The sequence below is a fragment of the Myxine glutinosa genome, chromosome 5 (genome assembly GCF_964187855.1).
Source record: "Myxine glutinosa chromosome 5, kmMyxGlut1.1, whole genome shotgun sequence".
NCBI classification, from domain to species: Eukaryota; Metazoa; Chordata; class Myxini; order Myxiniformes; family Myxinidae; genus Myxine; species Myxine glutinosa.
Window position 1 is genome coordinate 73,142,582 of NC_136265.1, and position 26,922 is coordinate 73,169,503.

At 47.6% G+C, this 26,922-nt stretch overlaps 1 protein-coding gene across 1 annotated transcript in view; it reads right to left on the bottom strand.

Moving 5' to 3' along the window:
* CHRNA2 (cholinergic receptor nicotinic alpha 2 subunit) overlaps positions 1-26,922 on the bottom strand; it is a 36,305-nt gene that overhangs the window by 1,202 nt on the left and 8,181 nt on the right. Inside the window, exons 2-5 of the mRNA XM_068116954.2 lie at positions 11,452-11,600; positions 11,215-11,259; positions 4,627-4,736; positions 3,434-4,460 (exon numbers count right to left, since the gene is read on the bottom strand). Of these exons, the coding sequence (XP_067973055.2) occupies positions 3,434-4,460; positions 4,627-4,736; positions 11,215-11,259; positions 11,452-11,600 (1,331 nt within the window). The remainder of the gene's footprint in view (positions 1-3,433; positions 4,461-4,626; positions 4,737-11,214; positions 11,260-11,451; positions 11,601-26,922) is intronic.

Here is a 26,922-nt window from a genome sequence, read left to right on the forward strand (position 1 = left end):
ACAAATGTTGTGTGCAGGAGACGAGATGGAAGGGAAGTGGTGTGAGAATGGTGAAGGGTAGGCAGAGACAGAAATACAAGTTTGTGTGGCAAGGGTGCCCGGAAGGCGTGCATGGTGTTGGTGTCCTGTTTTCTGAGGAGTTTGTAGACAGTGTGGTGAGTGTGACTCAAGTGAGTGAAAGGTTGATGATGGTGAAAATGATGATTGGAAAGCTCTTGGTGAACGTCATCTCGGGAAATGCTCCGCAGGTCGGTCGGAGCGATGAAGAGAAGGACAAGTTCTGGTGTGCAATAGAGAAGCTGATGGAAAACGTGAAATATGAGGAAGTTGTTGTGGTAGGAGGAGACCTAAATGGACGTGTGGGAAGGAGTATGGAAGGTTTTGAGGGAGTTCATGGGGGTTACGGATATGGTGTGAGGAATGGAGAAGGTGAAAGGATTTTGGAGTTTGCTGATGGAGCTGATTTGTCGATTTGTAATACTCAGTTCCAGAAAGAGGATAATAAGCTTGTTACATACACGTCAGGTGGGTCGATGACAGGTAGTCAATGGTTGTCGACGACAACCGTTGACTATCTGTTGGTGCGTAGGCGAGATAGGGGGCACCTCCGGGACACAAAGGTGATCCCGGGGGAGGAGGCTGTTTCACAGCACCACTTGGTTGTTTGCAACATAAGGGTGAAAGGTGCGAGGAGAGCCCGGCGGGTGAAGTACCAACCGAGAATGAAGGTGTGGAGGTTGAAAGAGGTGACAGTGAGGGAGGCATTAAAAGAGAGGCTGAGTATGGTAGAGGATGATGTGGTTGAGCTTGAAAGTGGTTGGATGTCAATGAAAGATAGTCTGTTGGGAGCTGTTGGTGAGGTATGTGGATGGACAAAAAGGACCACCGAGGCACTCGGAAACATGGTGATGGGATGATGAAGTTGGAAAGAGGATTGACGAGAAGAGGAAGAAGTTCACGGAGTGGCAGAAGGCGAAGGGTACGGGAGCAGAAGAGGCACAGCATGAAAGTTATAAGGCAGTCCAGAAGGTTGGAAAGAAAGAGGTAGCATAGGTGCAGGAGGCATGTAGGAAAATGTTCAGAGAACGCTTGGATTCGGAAGAGGGTCAGAGAGCAGTATTCAGGATTGCAAAGCAGATAGTGAAAGAGAGGTGTGATGTGATGGGAGTGAGTTGCTTGAAGGATGAGGTGGGACAGATCGTTGTGGACCCAGATGGAATTAAAGGAAGATGGAAGAGATATATGGAAATGCTGTTGAATGCAGAGAATGAATGGGATGGCAACATAGAGAGTAACCCAGTTTTAGGACCGGCAGAGAAGATAACTGAGAAGGAAGATGAGGAAGCGATAAAAGCAATGAAAAGGAGAAAAGCGGGAGGGCCGACGGGAGTTGTGGGAGATATGTTGAAGGCAGCAGGAAGTTGGGGTGTGAAGAGAATGACAGAGATCTGTAATCTGGTGGTGAAAGAAGGCCGCATTCCAGTGGTTTGGGAACTGAGTACCCTTGTCCCTCTATACAAGGGGAAAGGTGACCCTCTGGACTGTGGCGCGTATCGAGCGATAAAGTTATTGGAGCATGGAATGAAGGTATTGGAAAGGGTTTTGGAGAGGAGGATAAGGACGAAAGTGAAGATCGACGAAATGCAGTTTGGATTTATGCCAGGAAGAGGAACGACAGACGGGCTTTTTATTGTAAGGCAGTTGCAGGAGAAGTACATGGAGAAGAGAAAGAAGTTGTTTCTTGGGTTTGTTGATCTGGAGAAAGCATTCGATAGGGTTCCACGCAAAGTATTGACATGGGCATTGAGGAAGTTAGGAGTGGAGGAATGGTTGATTAGAATAGTGATGGCAATGTAAGAGAGAGCGCGCACAGCTGTAAGGACAAAGGACGGGAACAGTGGTGAGTTTGAGGTGAAGGTGGGAGTGCATCAGGGGTCAGTACTAAGTCCACTACTATTTGTAGCTGTAATGGAGGTGCTGGCTCGGAATGTAAAGGAGGGTTTACCGTGGGAGTTGTTGTATGCAGATGATCTGGTGTTGATTGCGGAAAGTATGGATGGACTGAAGGACAAGATGAAGAAGTGGAAGGAATATATGGAGACAGAAGGTCTGAAGGTGAATATCAGAAAAACAAAGGTGATGGCAAGTGGTAAAGTATGTGGTGAGGTGGAAAGAACTGGGAAGTGGCCGCGTGCTGTGTGCAGAAATGGTATCGGAGTGAACTCCATTCAATGTACAATGTGCGCTGAGTGGGTTCATCAAAAATGTAGTGGTCTTAGAGGGTTATTAACCAGTGTGGCAGCTACATTCAAGTGTAAGGTATGCACAGAGGGAGCTGCAGATGGGGGAAATGTTGGGTTGGATCTTGGCAACGGCGTGAAGCTGGAACGTGTGAAAACATTTTGCTACCTAGGAGACATGCTGAATGGAAAAGGTGGATCAGACTCGGCAACGGTTGCTAGAGTGAGATGTGCATGGAAGAAGTTTCGGGAACTGAGTGGCGTGCTGACGAGGAGGGGAGTGTCGTTGAAGTTGAAGGGAAAGGTGTATGCTGCATGTGTGAGAAGTGTTATGATTTATGGGAGCGAGACATGGGTAATGAACGTAGAGCAGCAACGAAGGCTGGAAAGGGTGGAAATGCGAATGGTTCGGTGGATGTGCGGAGTATCGTTGAAAGAGAGGAAGACAAATTATGAATTGCGAAAGATGATGGGAATAGAGCCTGTGATGGATGCTGTGAAGAGAAACAGGTTGAGATGGTTTGGTCATGTGTTGAGGAAGAAGAGTGCTGGAAATGAATTTAGAAGGAAGTAGAGGACGGGGAAGGCCAAGAAAGACTTGGCTAAAGGTGGTGGAAGAAGAAATGCGGGCAAGGGGGTTAACAAGGGGAGATGCAGAAAATAGGGCAAAATGGAGAAGATTGTCATGGGGCCCGCAAGGCTAACCCCCGCTCTAGCAGGGAAAATGGCCTTAAAATGCCTGTTGTTGTTGTTGTTGTATAGACATCATCATAGGTTTACTGTCACCTGTTTATGTTGCAGATCCTTGGAACTGAAGGAGTACCTTAGACATCCTTTTTGAAGTTATAGATTTGCTAATCGGAGAATTGGATGGGATTTTTAGCCAGACGTTCGTGGAACTCCAGATAAAGTGCTCCTACTCGCAGCCGAAGAATCTCAGTATGGTTGGGATGGCACTCGGATACCAGCCTTACGACAGGACATCCGTTGGGCCTATAATGTCTCGGTTGAATTTTTTCTCGATGTTTTCAGCAACCGTTAAATAAATTCTTAAGCACAGAAATGTCCAACACCTTGGTCTTTTCCACATTGTGTTTCAGAGCGTGAGCCTCATGATGCATTCTTTGTAATCTTTATCGGGTTTTTTCGTTCCCTCTGTTCCCCACTTTGTCCATCTCCGACGACCCTCTTACCGCTCCGTCTGCGTTTTCAGCCCGCATTTCATCAGCGATGTACACCAGCCCTTCCAGCGCTCGATGCAACCCATCCGGCAGTGCTGTCGTTCCCCAGATTCCTCCGGCCTCTCCAGTATCTCCGGCTTCCCCGAGCCGCCAGCTTCTTGCAGGTGAGGGACCACAGGCAGGTGAACTGGCTGCCGTGAGGCCTGATACTACTGCTATCTCTTCGGTAGCTGACGATAAAACCACTTCGCCATTCAGTCTATGTGAGCACACTGAAATATTGGGAGATCCATGTTGTCTTCGGTGTTGGTGCTGCAGGTGATGGCGGCTGGGCAGCACTGGTCTTTGCATCACGAGTAGTCGAGGAATGACGCGTAGGAAGCAGACGTGTACCCAGGCAGGCATTGCATGTGTGCCGGTGGAACGGTGATGAACGTTAAGCACAATGACGGTCACAACGATAGACAGGGTTACAAAAATCATGGTGAACAGGAGGTATTCGCCTATCAGAGGGATCACCAGTGACGTCGACGGGATGATTTCCGTGATGAGGAGCAGGAAGACGGTGAGCGAAAGCAGGACCGAGATGCACAAAGTGATCTTCTCGCCGCAATCCGACGGAAGGTAGAACACGAGCACAGTAAGACACGAGATAAGAAGGCAAGGGATGATGAGATTGACTGTGAAGAAGAGTGGCATACGGCGAATTATGAACGAGTATGTGATGTCCGTGTATGTTTCTGGACAGCAGTCGTATTTCTTGATGTTGTAGTTGGCCACTGCTCGCTCGATGGACCACTCCCCGCTCTCCCAGTAGTCTTTCTGGTCGACGTGATTCGCCATGGAAATCAGGTCGATCTTTGCCTGATCGTGAGTCCATGAGCCAAATTTCATGGTGCAGTTCTGCCGGTCAAATGGGAAGAAGGTGACGTCGATTGAGCAGGAGCTCTTGTAGATTGCCGGCGGGGTCCAGCGAACTCGACCCGAGTGAGAGACGTGAGCTTTGGTCATGTGAGTTACACCAAAGTCACCATCAGCGCTGTGAGACAGATGAGTCGAGTGCGTAAAAGAGGACGCGAAGGTGATGCGACAGTAAAACAGAATGAAATATGGATAACCGGCCAAACATACATTGAACGTAAGTAGATATCAACAGACTCTTCTAAAAACAAGGCCGAAGGTCTACTTTCGAGCTAGGTACTCACTTGTTGTAGAGAACGATGTCTGGACGCCAGATCATCTCGGAAGGAACTCTGACTGACGAAATATTCTCAAAATCCTCTGGTTTCCAGTGTAGCTTATAGTCATCCCATTCCTGCACGTGACGGATAGAGTTGGGAAATGTTAGATTCAGGTAGAAGTCCTTTACACACAATGGGATGCCTTGGGATTCACACAACACTGAAGTCGGGCAATGTCGGTGTAACTAATTCAGTTATTCAATATGATGATCTACCACTTATTATTATTACTAGGGTGGACCCACGTAACATCCGCACAATGTAAAATGTGACTTCAAGTCCTCAACTCCTCCACCGCCGTCCTCAGAAACCCCAAGTCCACAGCTCCTCCACCGCCACCCTCCGAAACCCCAAGTCCACAGCTCCTCCACCGCCGCCTCAGAAACCCCAAGTCCACAGCTCCTCCACCACCGCCCTCAGAAACCCCAAGTCCACAGCTCCTCCACCGCCACCCTCTGAAACCCCAAGTCCACAGCTCCTCCACCGCCGCCTCAGAAACGCCAAGTCCACAGCTCCTCCACCACCGCCCTCAGAAACCCCAAGTCCACAGCTCCTCCACCACAGCCCTCAGAAACCCCAAGTCCACAGCTCCTCCCCCACTGCCCTCCGAAACCCCAAGTCCACAGCTCCTCCACCGCCCCTCTCAGAAACCCCAAGTCCACAGCTCCTCACCCGCCGCCCTCAGAAACCCCAAGTCCACAGCTCCTCCACCGCCGCCCTCCGAAACCCCAAGTCCACAGCTCCTCCACTGCCGCCTCAGAAACCCCAAGTCCACAGCTCCTCCACCACCGCCCTCAGAAACCCCAAGTCCACAGCTCCTCCACCGCCACCCTCTGAAACCCCAAGTCCACAGCTCCTCCACCGCCGCCTCAGAAACGCCAAGTCCACAGCTCCTCCACCACCGCCCTCAGAAACCCCAAGTCCACAGCTCCTCCACCACAGCCCTCAGAAACCCCAAGTCCACAGCTCCTCCCCCACCGCCCTCCGAAACCCCAAGTCCACAGCTCCTCCACCGCCCCTCTCAGAAACCCCAAGTCCACAGCTCATCACCCGCCGCCCTCCGAAACCCCAAGTCCACAGCTCCTCCACCGCCCTCAGAAACCCCAAGTCCTTAACTCCTCCCTTGCCGCCCTCAGAAACCCCAAGTTAGTCAGGTTCACTATGTTTTTTCGTTCAAAATTTTGGTAGATTAGCAAAACTATACATTTTTGGAATATTCAGAGCATGAGGAATCCAAAAATTAATGTTTACATTTGCGTAGACACCTTTGCGAAAATGACACTCAGGACAGTGATGAAGATCTGTAAAAGCATATTCCTGAACGGTATAGACCTCGTAGATCCTGTGTATAGGACTTATAGTTCAATCTGATACTACCTATAACTTCCTATAACAACCTATTAGGCCTCAAGCTGAGGTCTGAAATAGTGCCAAAAAAATGAGTTTCGTTCCGAACTCGTGGGACTACGATTTCTATGCATTTTGTTATTGTATATAACATGTCTGACCTTGTGTTAAAAGTTTAACTCTGAAATCCTGCCAGTTTCCGTGAACGACCACGTCAAACTAGGTCATGTAGAGTCAAAAAGGAGGGTTTTTAGCTCCGGTGCCGACTTTGCGGCCTGGTATCTCCCGTCAGTACATATAATTCAGCCTAGGATTTTTTGCTCGGCACAGACCTCCCATGGTTCTGTGGCCCTGTCAGTTTTGAAGGCTCTTACTTACGCACGCATCATACAGCGGAAATGTAAAAAATGTACTTTTGTCGTACGTACCTACTGTAAAATTCAATGAATTTATCCGAAATTAACCCAAAATATTTTCGAAACCATCAGAGATATCCTCTCGAAAATGGGTAAGCTTGGCATATGGAAGGGATACTGCTTATTGACGACGTTTCGTGGTTGTCTGGAAAACAACGGATAAAGGGGGCGACACTAAAAATGCCTCCAGATGCATATGGGGACCGCATGATGACCAGGGATAGCATAGTGAATGTAGAGTAGGGAAGCTTGGTATTATGGTCGGCGGTATGAATACATGAATACATGATAATCCATTGATACAATAAGTATCAATCCATAGATGATAATAAGGCACACACCTGAAGTAAATCGCATGATAGTTTATTCACCGTCGTGTCAATACGCAAAGATGCAGGCTTCGATGTATGCGAACATTCTGAATGTCCACGGGCTCAAGTAGCACAAATCCTCTTAAAATTTCAAGGCAATCGGATGAAAATTGAGGATTTTACAAATTCGACAAAGTTGGTGAACTTTGGCCTATGTTGACCTATTGACCTTTTGATCCCAAAAACAATAAGCTTCTTGCTTATGACAAACTCTACCATTTGGTGAAATTTCGTGAAGATCGGTTGAAAATTGTGACCTGTAGGCGCCTGACAGGCACAGACAGACAGACAGACAAACAAACAGACAGACAGACAGACAAACAAACAGACAGACAGACAGACAAACAGACAGACAGACAGAATAACGCGCAAGATCAAGCAATATACTTGAAAAATATTATTTTGTCAGGTAGAACAGCAAGGTGATAGTGAGCATTTTATTATTAAAATTAGTATACAGTGCACGTTTTTATGCCTCCGCAGGACGGTTGTCCGTCCGGTTGTCGGTCCGTACCAGACTTTCGTTTCCAGAATAACCGCTTGTGGGATTGGCTTATTGGTATGAACTGTAATAATTGGGATGATAACAAAATTGGTATGAACTGTAATGCAAAGATGAACTGGTTCGATTTTGGGTTGAAAAGGTCAAAGGGACCATGGTCATGTGACCTTTAATTTAAAATCTTGGTTACCACAACAACTTGTGGACGAGAGAAGGGATTTCAATCAAACTTGACAGTAAATATCGCGGATGCTTCTTCATGGTGGTCGAACCCTTCCCCCTCCCCCCCCAATGCAATTCGGGGGCAAAATCTTCCCCATTCTGTCCTGCTGCCCGGATTCGTCAGGTCAGCGCTTTATTAGGGTCAGAGTGCCGATTGGTCCCCATGGACCGTCCCTTTCCCTCTTGTCCCTGTTTCTCTCTTTCTCCAACTCTGACGTGGCCCTGACTTCGTGAAGGTGGGTCACACCATCCTAGATGTGGGGGATCTCTGGGTCGTTTCTGGGAGATCGATCCGCTGTCTTTGTGTCACGGGCTTGTTCGAGACAACTGTCCGAAGTGATACAACAACAACCAAATTTGACACCACAATGGCCTGCTGTGCAAAGATGGACAGATTAAATTTTTGGTTGTAACAGGACATGTGCCCTTTGAAAATATTTTTGCAGATCATAACTCGAGTTTGAAACATCTGAGGTTTTACCTCTGTCATGTGACCTTTAATCGAGATCAAACGTAAACAGTGGGTTGACATCGAACGCAGGCGGAGGCGGACATATATCCAATATCACCCACCGATGCAGACATTGTACAACAGAGCTCGTTTCGTCCCACCCTGCACAATAACTTGGGGTATAATTAGCAGTGGAGGTAGATCCTAGACTCGTGGAGGTAGATCCTAAACTCGTGGAGGTAGATCCTGGACTCGTGGAGGTAGATCCTAGACTCGTGGAGGTGTATCCTAGACTCGTGGAGGTAGATCCTAGACTCGTGGAAGTAGATCCTAGACCCGTGGAGGTAGATCCTAGACTCGTGGAGGTAGATCCTAGACTCGTGGAGGTAGATCCTAGACTCGTGGAAGTAGATCCTAGACCCGTGGAGGTAGATCCTAGCCTCGTGGAGGTAGATCCTGGACTCGTGGAGGTAGATCCTAGACTCGTGGAGGTGTATCCTAGACTCGTGGAGGTAGATCCTAGACTCGTGGAGGTAGATCCTAGACTCGTGGAAGTAGATCCTAGACCCGTGGAGGTAGATCCTAGACTCGTGGAGGTAGATCCTAAACTCGTGGAGGTAGATCCTGGACTCGTGGAGGTAGATCCTAGACTCGTGGAGGTGTATCCTAGACTCGTGGAGGTAGATCCTAGACTCGTGGAGGTAGATCCTAGACTCGTGGAAGTAGATCCTAGACCCATGGAGGTAGATCCTAGACTCGTGGAGGTAGATCCTGGACTCGTGGAAGTAGATCCTAGACTCGTGGAGGTAGATCCTAGACTTGTCGAGGTAGATCCTAGACTCGTGGAGGTAGATCCTAGACTCGTGGAAGTACATCCTAGACTCGTGGAGGTAGATCCTAGACTCGTGGAGGTAGATCCTAGACTTGTGGAGGTAGATCCTAGACTTGTGGAGGTAGATCATAGACTCGTGGAGGTAGATCCTAGACTCGTGGAGGTAGATCCTAGACTCGTGGAGGTAGATCCTAGACTCGTGGAGGTGTATCCTAGACTCGTGGAGGTAGATCCTAGACTCGTGGAGGTAGATCCTAGACTCGTGGAGGTAGATCCTAGACTCATGGAGGTAGATCCTAGACTTGTGGAGGTAGATCCTAGACTCGTGGAGGTGTATCATAGACTCGTGGAGGTGTTGGTGAACTCGACGTTGACGAGATTCTGATGTCTGTTGGCAAGATTGTGACACTCACCGTCCAATTGCAGCCATGTCTGCAGGCATTCACGATATTTACTCCATCTAAGAGGCGTAAACGGCGAAGTTATGTCATTCACGACGTGTTCAAAGTGCATGAAGCACTTTAAACGCGATTTTCCCGAGGCCATGACTAAACATTCAGCGCGACATGGGCACCGCCATTTTGTATGTCATGTGACCCAAGCAAGTGTTCTGATAGGCCTAGATTCAACATCAGTGCCTTCGACGCAAGACAAAGTAGTGCGACATAAACGCGTGGAAAACTTTCAAACTGGCAGGATCTGATAGTTAAACTTTTTGTATGTGCTACAACTCGGCACGTACTCAGATTACCAGTGATTATTTTTTAGTCTCTTTGACCTCGGAACGGGATTGAACGATACACGGTGTCAGCTTGAGGCCTATATAGCTTCAAAGGACTTGCAATATCATGTATTATGTAATACAGTTATATCACAAATATAAAGACAATGGTTTTCAATTACCTTTGTTTGTTGCTTTTCTATAATCCTGAGCACTATTTTGAGGCCTTTATTGGATTCCTTGACCCAGAAAACATAGGATTAGCATATTTAATTAAGTTTCTAGGTTGACTAGAAGCCGAGATCGCGCAAAATATGTATTTTATGGCGGCCATTTTCAAAATCCAAAATGGCGGCCATGCAGGTGTCTGTGCAAATACCAACATTGATTTTCAGATTCTCCATGCTCTCAAGATTCCAAAAATGTACAGGTTTGCTAATCCCAAAATTTTGAACGAAATTATATTTGTTAACATAGTGAACCTGACTAAGTCTACAGCCCCTCACCCGCCGCCCTCAGAAACCCCAAGTCCTTAACTCCTCCCCCGCCGCCCTCAGAAACCCCAAGTCCACAGCTCCTCCACCACCGCCCTCAGAAACCCCAAGTCCACAGCTCCTCCCCCGCCACCCTCAGAAACCACAAGTCCTCAACCTCCCCCTCCCATATCTAAGGCTTCAAACCTCCTCCCCACAACTCCTCAACCCCCTCTGCTTCCCCAATATTTGCTCCCCCTACTCCCAACACTAACTATCCTCCTCTCCACCGCCTCCTCCCACTCATAAAAGCGAAAGGGTATTCCCACATTGATCATTACATTTTTCTTCATTACTTCATTGAAACAGCGGAATATTTAACTCTTTCCCTTCCCCTATCATGCTATCACTGACTTCACGTAAAACCGTGATGGAAACCGCAACAGCATGGCTCCTACGTGTCATGGCCCATCACAGTCGTCTGTCCAACTCACAATCCCGCAAGATATATAGCTCGGATTGATTCCAGTTGCACGAGCCGATAGGCTGACACCAGAGGCTTGAAACCTTAGGACTGAAGCCTGAGGCCTATAACTACTGTGGCCTTCACATGGCCCATGATGCCCATCGGCTCTAACCTATCGATACTTGATGATCCTTTTAACAGTCATTTTGGTCATTTTATGCTGAAGGGTAAACTTATAGGGAGGGCATGGCGATTGTGAATATGACAGCTCCGAAGAGGTCTTTGGCTTTGCATTGTATCACCAAAATGGCGGCCGTAAGATTTCTTTATGTTAATATTGTGGGTGGAGTCAGGCCAGCTGTCCAACCAATGGGTAGAAAGGAGCATTACACACTGGTGGACGAACAAGCGTATTATTGTATAGACTATAGATCAATGTAATGATCCACCGCTGGTTCGCACAGCTCCCATCTCCCCAACTTCACCCCCAACGGCAAAGCATGCAACCTGTGGAGTCACCTGACGAAAGGAATTCTGTTTGTGGAACATTGAACCTTTCCGTTGAGCTTGCAGTAAATGATGAGGAGCTTCTGCTCGGACTCAAATAATTGCAGGCCGTAAAAAGAGCCTTGTTGGTGTCATTGAAGACATTACTATTGATCTTAAATAATGGAGGTATAGTTCGTGTTGAGACATCAAACCAGAAGATTTCCATCAATATTAAGTCGATAACATCAAGAACACCACCTACCAGTTTCAGCCAAACGTTGGTCGTCATCATCTGCTTCTTCTCATCCTTCAAAGACATTGACCAAAACATTCCTGTGTCATCAACAAGCCAATCATCTGCTCATCTTGTTCAAAACAAAACCTCGGCTACGTCAACATCCGTCATCGGAAAGCTTTCCGTTACCACTCAATATTCATCAATAAACTCCATCTTTATCCTCATCAGCTCTATCCTCCAGTTGCTCCATGTCGGACGTACCACGTCGATAAGCTGGGCTATCGACAAGCCAAAGTGAACGCAGACGACGTCCGAGGCATTGGCAACGGGTCGCGACCACTTGTGGTATTTGAGGAAGAGGGAGTGGAGAAGCTGGTCCTCTGCGATGTGCGTGGCAGCCTGCCCGCTCGCTGGTGAAGAGAAAAGACCGGATTAACGAGGTGAGCGTCACGTGGAAAAACTAAGGACAATGAATACTTCTCCATTTAGCTTTCCTTGCCTACTGTGAAAAATTGACTAAACCGAGGGAAACCTGAACCGCAAAGGATGACACTGTAGCGGTTACCTTATTGGGACATAATCCACGGGCACGGGCCAGTGGGGCTTTCGATGATGTGGGCGTGGCGTGCGTGCGGTTGTTGGAGCCACGCCCTCCGAATAGGGCTTTGGCTTTATAAAAGCTGTATGAGTTCCGTTCGCGTGAGGAGTTCTGTTGGAATAAAGGAGCTTTGAACACCTAAGAAATGGCCTCGTCTTCTCGTCATCCGCAATTCCTACATTGGTGACCCCGGCTGCTCCCGAACGTTTTCGGGGGCTTCAAACGAACATGGCAAGCGCAGTTTCGATCGAACTGCCGGAGTTTTGGGAACGACGGGTGGCCGTTTGCTTCGCGCACACAGGCCGAGCACTGCTGCTCGTAACCTTCGCACACACAGGCCGAGCACTGCTGCTCGTAACCTTCGCGCACACAGGCCGAGCACTGCTGCTCGTAACCTTCGCGCACACAGGCCGAGCACTGCTGCTCGTAACCTTCACGCACACAGGCCGAGTACTGCTGCTCGTAACCTTCGCGTGCACTACGGCCAAGCACCTCCTTTGCGACCAGAGTGGTGAGCCTTCTCCAACGTGTGCTGCTGCTCGTAACCTTTGCGTGCACTACGGCCAAGCACCTCCTCTGCGACCAGAGTGGTGAGCCTTCTCCAACGTGCGCTGCTGCTCGTAACCTTCACGCGCACTACGGCCAAGCACCTCCTCTGTGACCAGAGTGGTGAGCCTTCTCCAACGTTTGCTGCTGCTCATAACCTTCGCGCACACTACGGCCAAGCACCTCCTCTGCGACCAAAGTGGTGAGCCTTCTCCAACGTGCGCTGCCGCTCGTCACCTTCACGCAACTCCTACACACTACAACTACAACTCGCGAAAACTCTACAACTACAACTACAACTCGCGTGTAGAAGAGTACAACTCACGCAACTACAACTCCTACTCTGCTGCCTCAGGAGGCCCGTGAAGAACCTCCGCAGCCTCCCCGAGGCCCGTGAGGAACCTCAGCAGCCTCCCCCGAGGCCTTGACCAGCCCCCTCGGTTGGCTCAACCCCACGGCAGGGCCGTCCCCCGTCGGGTAAGTCCCCGGTTGGCCCGCCCACCGCCAAGCCGCTCACAGTCCCTGCTCGGGTCATCAGTCGTTTCGGCCGGGTGGTTAAGGTCCCTCAAAAACTGACATTGCCCGTGCGAGTGCATTCTGGGGGGGCGCATGTCGCGGTTACCTTATTGGGACATAATCCATGGGCATGGGCCAGTGGGGCTTTTGATGATGTGGGCATGGCCTGCGCGCGGTTGTTGGAGCCACGCCCTCCGAAGAGGGTTTTGGCTTTATAAAAGCTATATGAGTTCCGTTCCATGAGGAGTTCTGTTGGAATTAAGGAGCTTTGAACACCTAAGACATGGCCTCGTCTTCTCGTCATCCGCAACTCCGACAACACTATCAAACTAGAGAGTTCGTGGAACACCATACCCCACGCAGTATTGGGAAAATGGACATGGGAAGGCTCTTTTCATCACTTGCTTTGCTTTTCCGAGCACGATCTAGATGTCCTACAAGCCGCCATTTTGGCTTAATCTCGATATTCCCCAACGCTGACAGTGTGAGCGGCAAATTTGATTGGTCGAGATGGTGTAAAATGGCGTAATATTCTGCCTAACTACTACTAAACTGGAGGTTTATGGAAGTAGAAACAACACGATTTGTGTTCAAGTATGAAATTCCATTGAAAGAAAATAAAGATTTTTTTTTCCAGAAATTTACCGCCGTTGATGGACCTTCTTTTACACCATCTTATTTAGCACGTTACATTCGTTCTTCGTGCCTGGTGTTTGTGTCCTTTATGACGTCCTAAAAATGGTGTTTGTCTGTACGTATGTGTGTGTGTGTGTGTGTGTGTGTGTGTGTGTGTGTGCATGTTTGTTTGTGTGTGTGTGTGTGTGTGTAAGTCCCCGGTTGGCCCGCCCACCGCCAAGCCGCTCACAGTCCCTGCTCGGGTCATCAGTCGTTTCGGCCGGGTGGTTAAGGCCCCCCGAAATTGTGTGTGTGTGTGTGTGTGTGTGTGTGTGTGTGTGTGTGTGTGTGTGTGTGTGTGTGTGTGTGTGTGTATGTTTGTGTGTGTCTGTATGTATGTGTGTGTCTCTATGTATGTGTGTGTCTGTATGTATGTGTGTGTGTCTATATGTGTGTGGGTCTACATGTGTGTGTATATGGTCTATATGTGTGTGTGTGTGTGTGTGTGTGTGTGTGTGTGTGTGTGTGTGTCTGTATGTGTGTATATGTGTGTGTGTGTGTGTCTGTATGTGTATATGTGTGTCTGTATGTGTATATGTGTGCCTGTATGCGCATATATTTTCACTTTAAAAACGGGTTTCTCTTCAATTGCTTGTCCATTTGATGCAAAACTTTATACAGAGGGAGTCCCCATGGAGAATATTGGATTGCTAACTCTGAGGTCATAGATCACATGGTATGGCAGCCATATTGGATTAATGAAAAACGTTTGGTCATTTCTCCAAAACGGCTCAACAACAAAAAAAAAACTTGGCATATGTCAACTCCCCATGGGGTATGTGGAGTGATAATCATGACGTCATCGGTAAAATGTTATTCCAGCCATAATTAGTTGAAATTAAATCCTCATCTAAAAATCTGAAAATTCATATGTCTGATCTATGACCCGATGTGAGTGAAGAATTCAATTTGACGTTCAGAACCCATGTCAAGAAATCATGTGACATAATAGGGTGCATGGATGATATGGATATATGGACCATAATAGTGTGCATGGAAGATACGGGTATATGGACCATAATAGTGTGCATGGATGATACGGGTATATGGGCCATAATAGTGTGCATGGAAGATACGGGTATATGGACCATAATAGTGTACATGGATGATACGGGTATATGGACCATAATAGGGTGCATGAATGATACGGGTATATGGACCATAATAGTGTGCATGGAAGATACGGGTATATGGACCATAATTGGGTGCATGGATGATACGGGTATATGGACCATAATAGGGTGCATGAATGATACGGGTATATGGACCATAATAGGATGCGTGAATGATTCGGGTATATGGACCATAATAGGATGCATGAATGATACGGGTATATGGACCATAATTGGGTGCATGGATGATACGGGTATATGGACCATAATAGGATGCGTGAATGATACGGGTATATGGACCATAATAGGATGCATGAATGATACGGGTATATGGACCATAATTGGGTGCATGGATGATACGGGTATATGGACCATAATAGGATGCGTGAATGATTCGGGTATATGGACCATAATAGGATGCATGAATGATACGGGTATATGGACCATAATTGGGTGCATGGATGATACGGGTATATGGACCATAATAGGATGCATGAATGATACGGGTATATGGACCATAATTGGGTGCATGGATGATACGGGTATATGGACCATAATAGGGTGCATGAATGATACGGGTATATGGACCATAATAGGGTGCATGAATGATACGGGTATATGGACCATAATAGGGTGCATGAATGATACGGGTATATGGACCATAATAGGGTGCATGAATGATACAGGTATATGTGTTAGCCATTAGGGTTTAAACCCCATGACTCAATTGATCATAAACATCTGAAATTATATATCGTGCTTCTGAAAACTGATTTGAACTCAGCTGCAGGCAGAGGCGAGTGGATAAAATGTGGTTTCGAGGCTCGAGGTGCAGGGTGGATCCTTAGCCCAGTAAACAAGTCCTTGAATGTATGTGCCAGACAGTAGATAAAATGCTCGCGACCCACGTACAGGGAAAACATGTCGCCAAACGCCTCCTTCACGAAGGGAATAATTAATTATATATCTTTGTAGTTTCTAGTATGTCTCCTAAATCAAGGATGTAACCAACCTTGGAAAGAAATATAGACATTACACATCCTTTGATAGTTATTGTATTCAGCATGTGTATCCAATCATTCATCTACCATTTAGCCTAGTGTATGAGAATATTTTCTTCGGCCTGCGCTCGGGTCTGATATGTTTAGATAAAGAGCCAAAAAGGCTCAGCCTATCCTATGCTTACATCTTTTTGTCTAAGTTTGGCCTTCTTCAGGAAGGGACGAGGGAAGGTGGGTCTTTATGGCCCAGGTTTTGCTATGTCTTTAGCGCAGATTCTTGTCTGATATTTTGCTATAAATGAAATGCCTTTTTACTTATTTTGCAGCGAGTGTCTTGAGGAATTGCCCGCTGCGTGTTAGGCGGTGCATTCTCGAGCCTTGCTCCACACTGTGTGTTTGTAATCGATTTCATTAAACATTGTTGCTCTGATCTTCTTCTTCTTCCTTCCCTTGAGGTCTTCGACCGACAATTTTGGTGTCAGAAGTGGGATCATCCAGGTGTGCAGACGAGGTGGACCCTCACGTTCCAGGTCGGGAAGGAGGCCTGCCGGCATCAAATTTGGGTAAGCATTTTTGCACATCGAAATTGAAGCCTCCTGCCTTGCTTTGGACGTGTGGACCTCTGTCGGCTGTACTACCTGGCTTGTATTCCGAACCATATTTAGTTTAAACCAGAGCAGCAGTGGGTAACGAATCGATTATACAGGGCGCCCGAGATAAGGAGGGATATCCCTCAGGTAAGCTTCCTGCGTGGGAAGCAGGTAGACCCATATGTGGGAGATAGATAATAGGTGTTAAGTTACTCCGGCGTGAGAACTGCGTTTAAGGCTAGAGATCGGGGGGCGACCCGATCTTAGGACTACCAGGAGGGATTAACCCAAGAAGGTAGGAAGAATGGGTAATAGGAAAGGAAAGGAGGGAGAGCCTTTGAAGAACACTCCAGCGTTTTATATGAAAAGAGATTATGGGTATGCTGCTTTGCAACCGAGCAAGGCATGGGCTGTATTGACCAAAGGGTTGAATACGCCTTGGCCAGAGGAAGGGTCATTTGCAATAGACAGGTTGGATGTATTATATGGGGCTTTAGATGCCCTAGAGAAGAAGAAGAAGAGACTCCCACCTGATTCATGGAAGGTCTATAGTTGGTGGAAGGTGGAGGCCTTGAAGAGACAGGCAGCCTCCAGACAAGCGAGTTTGCGAGGAGAGTTGGGCAAATACCAGAATGAGCGCAAACAGGGTCCAAAAAAGCAGGGTAAACAGATGAAGGCGCTCGCAGCGCAGACAAGTCAGAGGCTAATGGTAGCCCGGATTAATTCCGATGAGAAGGAACAGGATGAGGAAGATGAAATCCCTGTTTCCTATTCCCCCCATGGTCCAGTCCCAGGATCTAAGGCACGTACCCGACACCAGGGCGCTATAAGGGAAACAAATGGGAGACCCCCTAAAGTTCATAAGACCCCACAACCATCAGCCCCTCAAGTCGAGGACGATGGAGATAGCAGCACAGACACCCCGGGGTTTCCACCCCCGATTGGTCCAGGTCAGAAAGTTTACCCTTCACTAGTGGAGTATCAGGCACCAGTGCAACGTGGGATAGAAACAAAGGGAGTGTTCCCCATGCGATGCGTGGGAATAGACGCAAACGGCGTGGCAGTAAGGGAACGTGTGCCTTGGAAAGAATCTGATTTAACGGCCATGCAAAAGAGGGTTCAGGAAATGTTGATCGACCAACCTTTGGATATAGTAATATTGCTCCGTCACTGGATTACAGAGGATGCCCCGGATTGGAGAGATATTTGTCATTTGGGAGCATCTATATTGCCACCAAAGGTATGGGTAAAGGCTAAAACCCTTTCATTATGGCCAATAGATGACCCCATGGCTCAGAATCCACCCATGACCGGAAACGATTGGGTCATTTTGAAAAATCATCTCCTGACCAACATTGGCAATGCGCTCGCGCCACCTGGAGGGCCAGATTGGGGAAAAATTGGGAACATAAAACAGAAAGCAGGAGAGACTATCGGCGATTACCGAGAGAGAATAGAAAAAGCGATAGCTCGATGGGGCGGGTTAGGATTAATCCAAGTCGAGGACCTACCCGCTCCCCTGGTGAACAATTACCTAGTAGAAGGGCTTCGGCCCGCATTAAAAAAACAAGTGCATGCCGTCCTTTTCGGTTGGAAAGGAATGGGGACCAATGAATTATGTACAAAACTCGAACAATGTCCGGGCTCCTCTTCGGAGGAAAAAAAGGAAATTAAAGAAGAAATGTTGCAGATGTTAGTAAGGGAAAAATTGGCCCAGCAACAAACAACAAGAACAATGGGGAGCAAGAAGAAACAAAAGGGGGCAAAAATAATGGGAAGTGACAGTGAGAGTGGGTCAAGTGATGACGAGACACTCGGTCCGGCACTGCAGGCAGCTATGATGCAAGTACCCCGGGAACCACAAGGGCCTAGTGGGCCAGGGAATCAGACGTGGAGACAACCCCAACAACCCCAGTGGGCTGCTCCACCATGTTCTGTGCTAGGTCCCCCGCCGGCCTATTGGCCACCACAAACACCCATGCCAGGATGGGCACCGCAATGGGGACCCTCCAATATGGGTCCCACCCCATGGGTTACCCCCAATTCGGGCATGCCATACGGGCCTTGTGCCCCAGTCCAACAAATGCCGAGGGGAGGGCAAGGGCGCCCACCTCCCTACAAAGGGGGGCGAAGGCCAAACCAACAGGGGGGTCCAGGACAGGGACCCCCAGGGAGAGGGGCATGTTTTGAATGTGGACAGATGGGCCACTGGAGACGGGATTGTCCAAATTATCCAAGGGGACCACGAGGACCCCAGGGACAGCAAGGGCCGTCATATGGAAACGCCTATTGACGGGACGAATGCGGGCCGCCAAAGGAATGTCCATTGATAACAATGACCCCAGATGAGGAACCGACCTTGACGTTAGATGTAAATGGACAACCACTAAAATTCTTAGTGGATACCGGTGCGACTCGCAGTTGTATCAATAAGGGACAACTACCTACTTTGAAACCGACACACAAAAGCGTCCAAATCCAGGGCGTTTCAGGAAAATTAGAAGCTCTCCCCGTATCAAAGGAGACCCGAGTAATGCTCGGACCGCTAGAAGCTAAGCATGCATTTCTCATGACCACTACTGCCCCAACTAATTTACTAGGACGGGATTTGCTGTGTCGATTAGGTTGTAACATTGCGTGCACCAAAGAAGGTGTATACGTCGACGTCGGAGAATCTAACCGCGATTTGTTAATGATGGCATTGCAGCGCGCCAGCCCCACCGTGTATTGGTGGCGGTTGGAGGAAGGGGCTTTAGCAACATGGACTCATGTGATCGACACGATTGGCGCGCAAACGCAAGAAATTCGTGATTGGCTAGAAGAACACCACATAGCCACAAAATTGAAATATAATCCGCCGCATTGCACCGCATGTTATGACGCGACTGGAAGCGATGATTATTATTTAGACATGGTTGCGGCAGCTTTAGGGGAAACCTCTGATCTTCAATTATCACACATATGGATTGGCCGAGAGGGCATTGGGATTACGGTAACCTTGTCGCCGCGCCAGAGATCAAAGGCTAAGTACCCCGAGGGGATGGTAGCGCATGTTACCCTTAGTACCGCCAGAGGATGGCCACCCGAGAGCATTGGATGGATGATGGACCGACTGCGGAAAACGCCAGTAAGGCGTCGATACAATGTTGAACACCGAACGGTCCATGTGTTGGACAACAATGAAGGGTTCATAATTAATTTGGCACCTCAAGACAGACGAGTTCGATTTGAGATGGTGGAACTGCCACCCAAAGCGGCACATATGGTCAGGGCGGTCCCCACGACTCCAGGGGACTCCGATGGATTGCTCGATACCGTCACCCCGTCACTATGGGCGCAACACGAGAATGAAGTAGGGCGCATTAGGAATGCACCTCCGTTGGTGATTCCAATTAAAGAAGGGTTACCTTTACCACACATTCGGCAGTACCCACTTCGGCACGAGGCCGACGCAGGCATTTTTCCGGTGATAGAATCGCTCGTGCAGCAAGGAATAATAATCGAAACCAACAGCCCATGTAACTCCCCCATTTTCCCAGTGCCAAAACCAATGACAGGAAAGTGGCGATTTGTGCAGGATTTGCGAGAGATTAATAAAATAATTCAGGGTATTCATCCGGTTGTACCAAATGCAGAAGTTTTGATGACTTCCATTCCGCCAGATGCTACACATTTTACAGTCATAGACTTGTGTTCCGCCTTCTTTTCAGTGCCAATAGCTCCAGAGTCCCAGTATCTCTTCGCTTTCACCTTCCGGGGGAGACAATTCACCTGGACAGTGCTTCCGCAGGGTTTCGCAAATAGCCCCACCTTGTTTTCACGAGCGCTGCACCGCGATCTCGCAGATGTCCAATTGGAAGGCGGCTCGGTGCTGTTGCAGTACATCGACGACTTATTAATCTGCTCTCCATCCCAGGCAGCCTGCGAGACGGATTCACTAGCGCTGTTAAATGCGCTAGCCGAGAAAGGCCACAAAGTAGGCCGGGAAAAATTGCAATTTGTGCGGGAGATAGTTACATACTTGGGACACGCGATTTCGCATGGGAGACGCGAGCTCAACGCGAGCCGGGTCACGGCCATCATGGAAACCCCGTTGCCTCGTACACAAAGGGAGGTGTTGCGATTTTTGGGAATGGCAGGGTATTGTCGTACATGGATAATTGACTATGCGTTATTAGCAAAACCTCTGTATGAGGCGACGAAAAACGACCAGCCACGGATGGTGAACTGGACAGACAATCAAATACGCTGCTACGAAGGACTCAAACGAGCCCTGGTAACGGCCCCAACCTTGGGCCTTCCCGATTATAAAAAGGCCTTCACACTTTTCACCCATGCAGTAGGGGGATTCGCACAATCCGTGTTAACTCAGACTCATGGAGATAAGGAACGTCCGGTAGCCTATTTCAGCAAAAAGCTTGATGCGGTAGAATAAGGCTTTCCGCTGTGTTTACAAGCCGTGGCGGCTGCCCGATACGCAGTTGAGCGGACGGCCGACATAGTAATGGGACATGCTGTCCTTTTACAGGTACCGCATTGCGTCCATACACTACTACAACAGCGAAACACACAGCATTTCACAGCCACTCGACTGATGCAATACGAAACGGCATTAATTATGGCACCCAACGTGACGGTGATGCGGTGTACCGTTCTTAACCCAGCGACACTTTTGCCAACAAAGGAGGAGGGAATCCCGCACGTTTGTACGGACGTGGTGCAGTTAATATCAACAGTAAGGCCTGACTTACAGGACACACCGCTACAGGAAGCCGATCACACCTATTACGTCGATGGTTCAGCCAAACGGGCTTGGGACGGATCCCTGTTATCTGGGTACGCAGTATGCTCGGATACGGAGACGGTCGAAAGCGGCCGCCTCCCGCCCACCTGGTCAGCACAACAAGCTGAACTGTACGCACTCACGAGAGCGTGCGAAGTAAGCGAGGAAAAGGCAGTGACAATTTATACTGACTCGGCATACGCACACAGAGTGGTCCACGACAAAGGGGCCATATGGAAAATGAGAGGGTTCCTCACTTCAGCGGGAGCACTCATCAAAAATGGGGACTTAGTGCGTAATCTGCTTCATAGTATTATGCTTCCACGTGAAATAGCTGTAGTTAAATGCCGAGGTCACCAGCGTACAGACGACGCTGTGGCCCGTGGAAACGCCCGAGCCGACGAAGCAGCAGCACAAGCGGCAAACCAACAGGTTGGATATAATATGCCAGTAGTTACGCGCAAACAGGGCGCTAAAGCGACCGCCCAGACAGACGTTCCGACATCCGCACCTACAGAGTTCGATGTAATACAATTACAAGCCGCGGCCTCAAACGTAGAACATCAAGATTGGATTAAACTGGGAGCTCAACGCCCCGCAGAAGGACAAATGTGGACGATTAATGACAAACCCGTGGCACCGCGAGCTTTATTACCATGGTTGGCACGCATGGCGCATCAAAATGGCCATGTGTGCCATAGGGGGGTGATGAGGCAGGTCACTTCCACCTGGGCAGCACCAGGCCTTTCGACTGTGGTTACCATGGTCTGTCGCTCGTGCGCTATATGTCAACGGCATAATAGGGGGGCACCCCCCAGACGCCGCCACAACGTGGGTCACCCGGCTCCCGTCGGGCCGTTCTGTCATATCCAGTTCGATTTTTTCAATTTACCGCCTTGTATGTCCTTTAAGCATGTATTGGTAGTGGTGGACATGTTCACCAAGTGGGTGGAGGCCTACCCATGCGTCAGGGCTGACGCTATAACGGTGGCCAAGTGCCTTTTGCGGCACTTTATATGTCGATTCGGTGTCCCGCAGAAAGTGTCATCCGATCAGGGCGGGCACTTCACAGGTGACGTCATTAAAGCCGTGTTAAAGGCCTTGGGAGTGATACAGTCGTTCCACTGTGTTTACTACCCGCAATCGGCGGGACTTGTAGAACGAACGAATGGCACACTGAAAGGTAAGTTGGCAAAGATTTGCGACGAGACAGGCCTCAAGTGGCCGGAGGCCCTTCCGCTAGCGTTAATGAGCGTGCGCTCCACTCCAGGGCGCACCACTGGTCTCTCTCCGCACGAGATATTAATGGGTCGGCCCATGAGCTTGCCGGTATCGGCGCCAGTGGATATGGCAGCCCTTGAATTACCTATCATGGATGACATGCTTCTAAAGTTTTGCATAGGTTTGTCCCATGTGGCACGCAGCATACATGAACGTGTTCGGGAGGCCCTGCCGGAGCCAGCAAGCAAGCCTATCCACACCTTCGAGGCAGGAGATTACGTGCTGGTGAAGCATTTCACCCGTAAGACTGCGCTCGAACCAAGGTGGACGGGGCCATACCAAGTTCTTCTGATCACACCAACAGCGGTGTTTTGTGAGGGCAAGTCGTCCTGGGTACATGCCACACATTGTAAGTTGGCCATACCCACAAACACAGACACCTCAAACGCACCACCACAGATCGAGGATGCTGCACCACCGCCTGTTAGGGGTGGCAATCACACTTAGTTTAATATACCGCTTTGCCAGCACTGGGGACATGAGGGCATGGGCGAACACGGAGACATATGCATATGGCGACCAAACCATTAAGGTCTACCGGCAGAGAGTTATCTGGGGCCAGAGGCTAAAACAGGTGTCTGCAACAGGTGCATGGGATGCTAAGAGAGGTATTAGAGGACATTGGATTGACTTTAAATTGAAATGAAAATTGAAAGGGTGGATTAGGAAAATGAATTTGTTCAAATAATCGTGGCATCTGTTAGTCTAGTCAAATTTCTGGGAAACGTGAATTCATGAGGCATTTTTGAGTAAAAGCAAGCAAACCACTTTTTCTGGGGTAGTTTTTCGTGCTGAATACGAATCTGTTGTTTGCCAAGCCCAAAAATGCGTAATTAGGTCACTAATCAAGGTCAAAGGTCAATGAGTGCAAAATTCAAAATTTTTGAAAAAATGTTTTATTTTACATCACCTATCTGTACATTTCAATTATTTTACAGTATTTTGTCTGGTAAGGTTACTACAGCTTTTCACAATTATGAAAGTAAAGGGAATTGTGAAGGGAAAAAATCAGATTTTTGTGAATATATCCGTAATGAAGCAACTTTTCGTTTTTTGACATACTGTTTTAATTCACTTGAATTGTTGCCTTAAATACCATCAGTGAAGTGGTTTACCTGAGTCCTATATAATAGCAAGATTGTTTTCTACACTAAATGTCAATATTTGACTAATTAGCCACTTAATTAAGGCTAACGGTCACAAGGCGCAAAGTGCACTTCATGGCAAACATGTTTGGAGTGCAGGCAGTTGATCATTATCACATGTATTCTTAATTAATCCTGAATCAATTGCAGTCTGTCAGACTGATTGGCTGGAAGGAGGAGCCATCCAGGGGAATGCCAATTAGCTTAACTGTGTAAGCTCTGACCCCCCCCCCCTACTTTGGCCTGTTTCGACATGGTGTTTCACTGGCATTGCACTTGCAGGCCTCAGTGCAGAACTGTTTCCCCCACTTCCGACAAGAGCAACTATCAGAACTGCAACCTTTCTTGCAACCACACTGAGTAAGTTCTCGGCATCCCTTTGGAATTGACGGTAAAGTTGTAAGAACCGGTGACAACTTGTCATCAACGAGTTTCCATCCACAATCAGTCGGCGGTGGCAGATCTGTCATTGGATTACTGGCCTCTCTCCAAATGAAACTTTGGTAGTTTGCACGCTCTATGTGGAACTTTGCTGCATCACTAGATGGAGGTAGGGTCTCCGTTGCATGGCATTTGTTGAACAGTTTAATGCGGGCTTGATTACAGTTCTCAGATGGTTCCTTGTAGATATGGCAAATGAACTTTTCAGCATCTTCTGTGACCTTCTTTGATGGTGTCGGAAACTGCTGTTGTTGGATCTTTTCAACTGCTGTTGGTATATCCAACGTTGACGTATTGGATGGTTTGATGTCTCCAAGACCGCTTTCAGCAGATGGCCCCCTCTGCCAGGCAGCTAACTGAGTAGCGTGAAATGTATTTTTGCCATCTAGGGTAGAGTCATTGATGTCAATATTGTCGCCAGAAAAATGCACAAATCGTCCCGAAACCAGGTTGCTGGTAACAACTGCCCCAGTTTCTTGATCAAGCGCTTTCAGAGTGTTTTCAGCCATGGCAGTGTCATACCTAAGAACCCGGTTATAGCTGATTATGTGCCCAGCATTATGGAATAGCTCAACTAATTTCTTTGATCGAGTTGACTGGTGCAGCGTCATACCCATTCCAACGTGTTTAGGCGGTGCCTTCTTGTCTCCACATACACCATAGACCATGTCTTGTCCAATGCTAAGGACCCTTGTCTTCTTCACCCAACCAGTTTCAGACATCTCACTTTCGTCAAACTCAGCATCGACACTACTTTGGCCTCCAAGCAAGATATTCACAAACATGAGTACAGATGGTGGTACACTTGCCAACTCTGCTTTTTCGCTTACATCGCAACCTTCGAATGCAGGATGTGACATGATATCACTGCGGAGTTGCAGAGCAACGTGCACTAAAGACAGAAAATGATCATCCTGTTGTCTAAATATGGGAATATAGTCTGCACTGTTCTGACCGCACACCATTTCTGAAAGAGGTATGTGACTGAAATGTCGTGGAAGAAGCAAAGTTTGTTTCTCTGAAGGTGCCAAATTTCTTAGCACAAGAAATTCATAAATGTCCCCAATGCAATTCGACAAAGTTTCTTTAAAAGTCCCCAGTCTACTAAGATACGATGTAGGAATTGTGCCGTCGCACTCACTGGCTAACTCTTTGTACCTCTCGAACACTGCAGATAGTTCAAATACGTGCCCTTTCTCAGCAGAGTGACGCAGCTCTTGACACAACCATGATATCGCCATGTCTGCTGATTTGCTTTCAGTTTCCGCCCTTTTGACATCCCTAAAGAATTTACTAAGACAGTTAACATGGTAACATGCCTCAGCTGAGATTAAATCATTCTCATTTGCAGTACGGACTAAGATGTTATGTACAAATTTAGCTTTTTCCGTAATTTCATTACTCATTTTGAAGGTTGTGACACGACTTGTCTTCTGCTTCTTGTCAAAGTTCTGGCAGAACATACACAATGTCCAGTGCATCTTAGTAGTACTACTGCGTAAAAACGGACATGCTTCAGCCGAAACACTCTTTCTTTCAGGATCTTTTTCGTTTTTCGATTGTTCCTTGGCTAGCTTAGCATTTATTTTCCCCTTGTGTGTGTATGCAGAGTAACATAGCTTATGCCATTTAAGTTTGGGGAGACTTTCTGGAGGCTCTGCAAAGAGAGTCGAAAGCCTGTCCACGGCTGATCGAAATTCATAGTGTCTAAGTTTGCATCGGAGCTCGGTCGCCTCTCTGATGGCAGCAATACCCTGGTTTGTCTGGTTGAAAATCGTATCTTTGACCTGGCTAGTTCCCTGACAAATGATACAAAGTTCAAACGACACATCCTCACGCTGTCGCTTGAGGCTGGCAATAGGTTCCATGGTTGGCCTGAGGGGAGAAACAGAAACCAAACTAAGCACCAGGCACGCATGTTCTGACCATGAAAACTACAACGTTGTATGATATACTGCAACAGCCCTTAAATGATCGAATAAGCGCAGGCAGTGTTGGCCCGGGTTTTAATCTTATTCTCAAAGACACAAAGTAAAGCTTCTTCAAGACAAAACATCTAACCGATATCACTAATTCATTAGTGGTAGATGCATTAGGCACTCATCGTCAATGCCCATGCCCTGCCTGTCTTTTTGCTACTGTTAGGTAAATGTACATGTATGTAGGCCTGCCTATGATGTGAGATGTCAAGCATACATTACACATTTGTATGTACATGTATCTCACCAAAGAAGAATGCATTCCTTTACTTTCATTTGATTTTATATTTCATTTTTTAACAATCTTAAAAAGACCCTTACCTGTACTCCTGAAATGTTTAATGCCTGATGCCTAGGGTACGAACTAGATGGCTTATGCTAGGCTATTAGATTCATTCTTCATCATTAAGGGTCTATTGAAGAACACCCTGCTCTGTCTGAATGGAAATGATTTGACAAACATGGCAAATGCATTGGGGTCAGAAAGATGAAGCCACTTTCACTGTTGAGTGAAAGGGATGGTTTCAAGTGCAAGTAACTGTTACGTCATTGCAAGACTTTCGCACTCATTGACCTTTGACCTATGTTGTTTACCGGTGACATTTAGATTCTGTCTTTATAAAATCTATCTCTAGACCATCAATAGGAGCATAAAAACTCTGCCCCATTGTGCATTTAGAGGTTAAACTGCAAGCAAATTACGCAAAAACTAATTGTCGCCCCTTACAGAGATAAAGGCAAATGAGCATAGATGTGTCCTCACGTTTTCCTTTAAAAATAAGATTTTGAAAAGCTTTAGCAACCTTACTAGACAAAATATTGTAAAATAATTGAAATGTACAGATAGGGGATGTAAAATAAAGCATTTTTTCAAAAAAATTGAATTTTGCACTCATTGACCTTTGACCTTGATTAGTGACCTAATTACGCATTTTTGGGCTTGGCAAACAACAGATTCATATTCAGCATGAAAAACTACCCCAGAAAAAGTGGTTTGTTTGCTTTTACTCAAAAATGCCTCAATCATTCTATAAAGGCACATTTTCAGATTTTTTGACTAGGCTA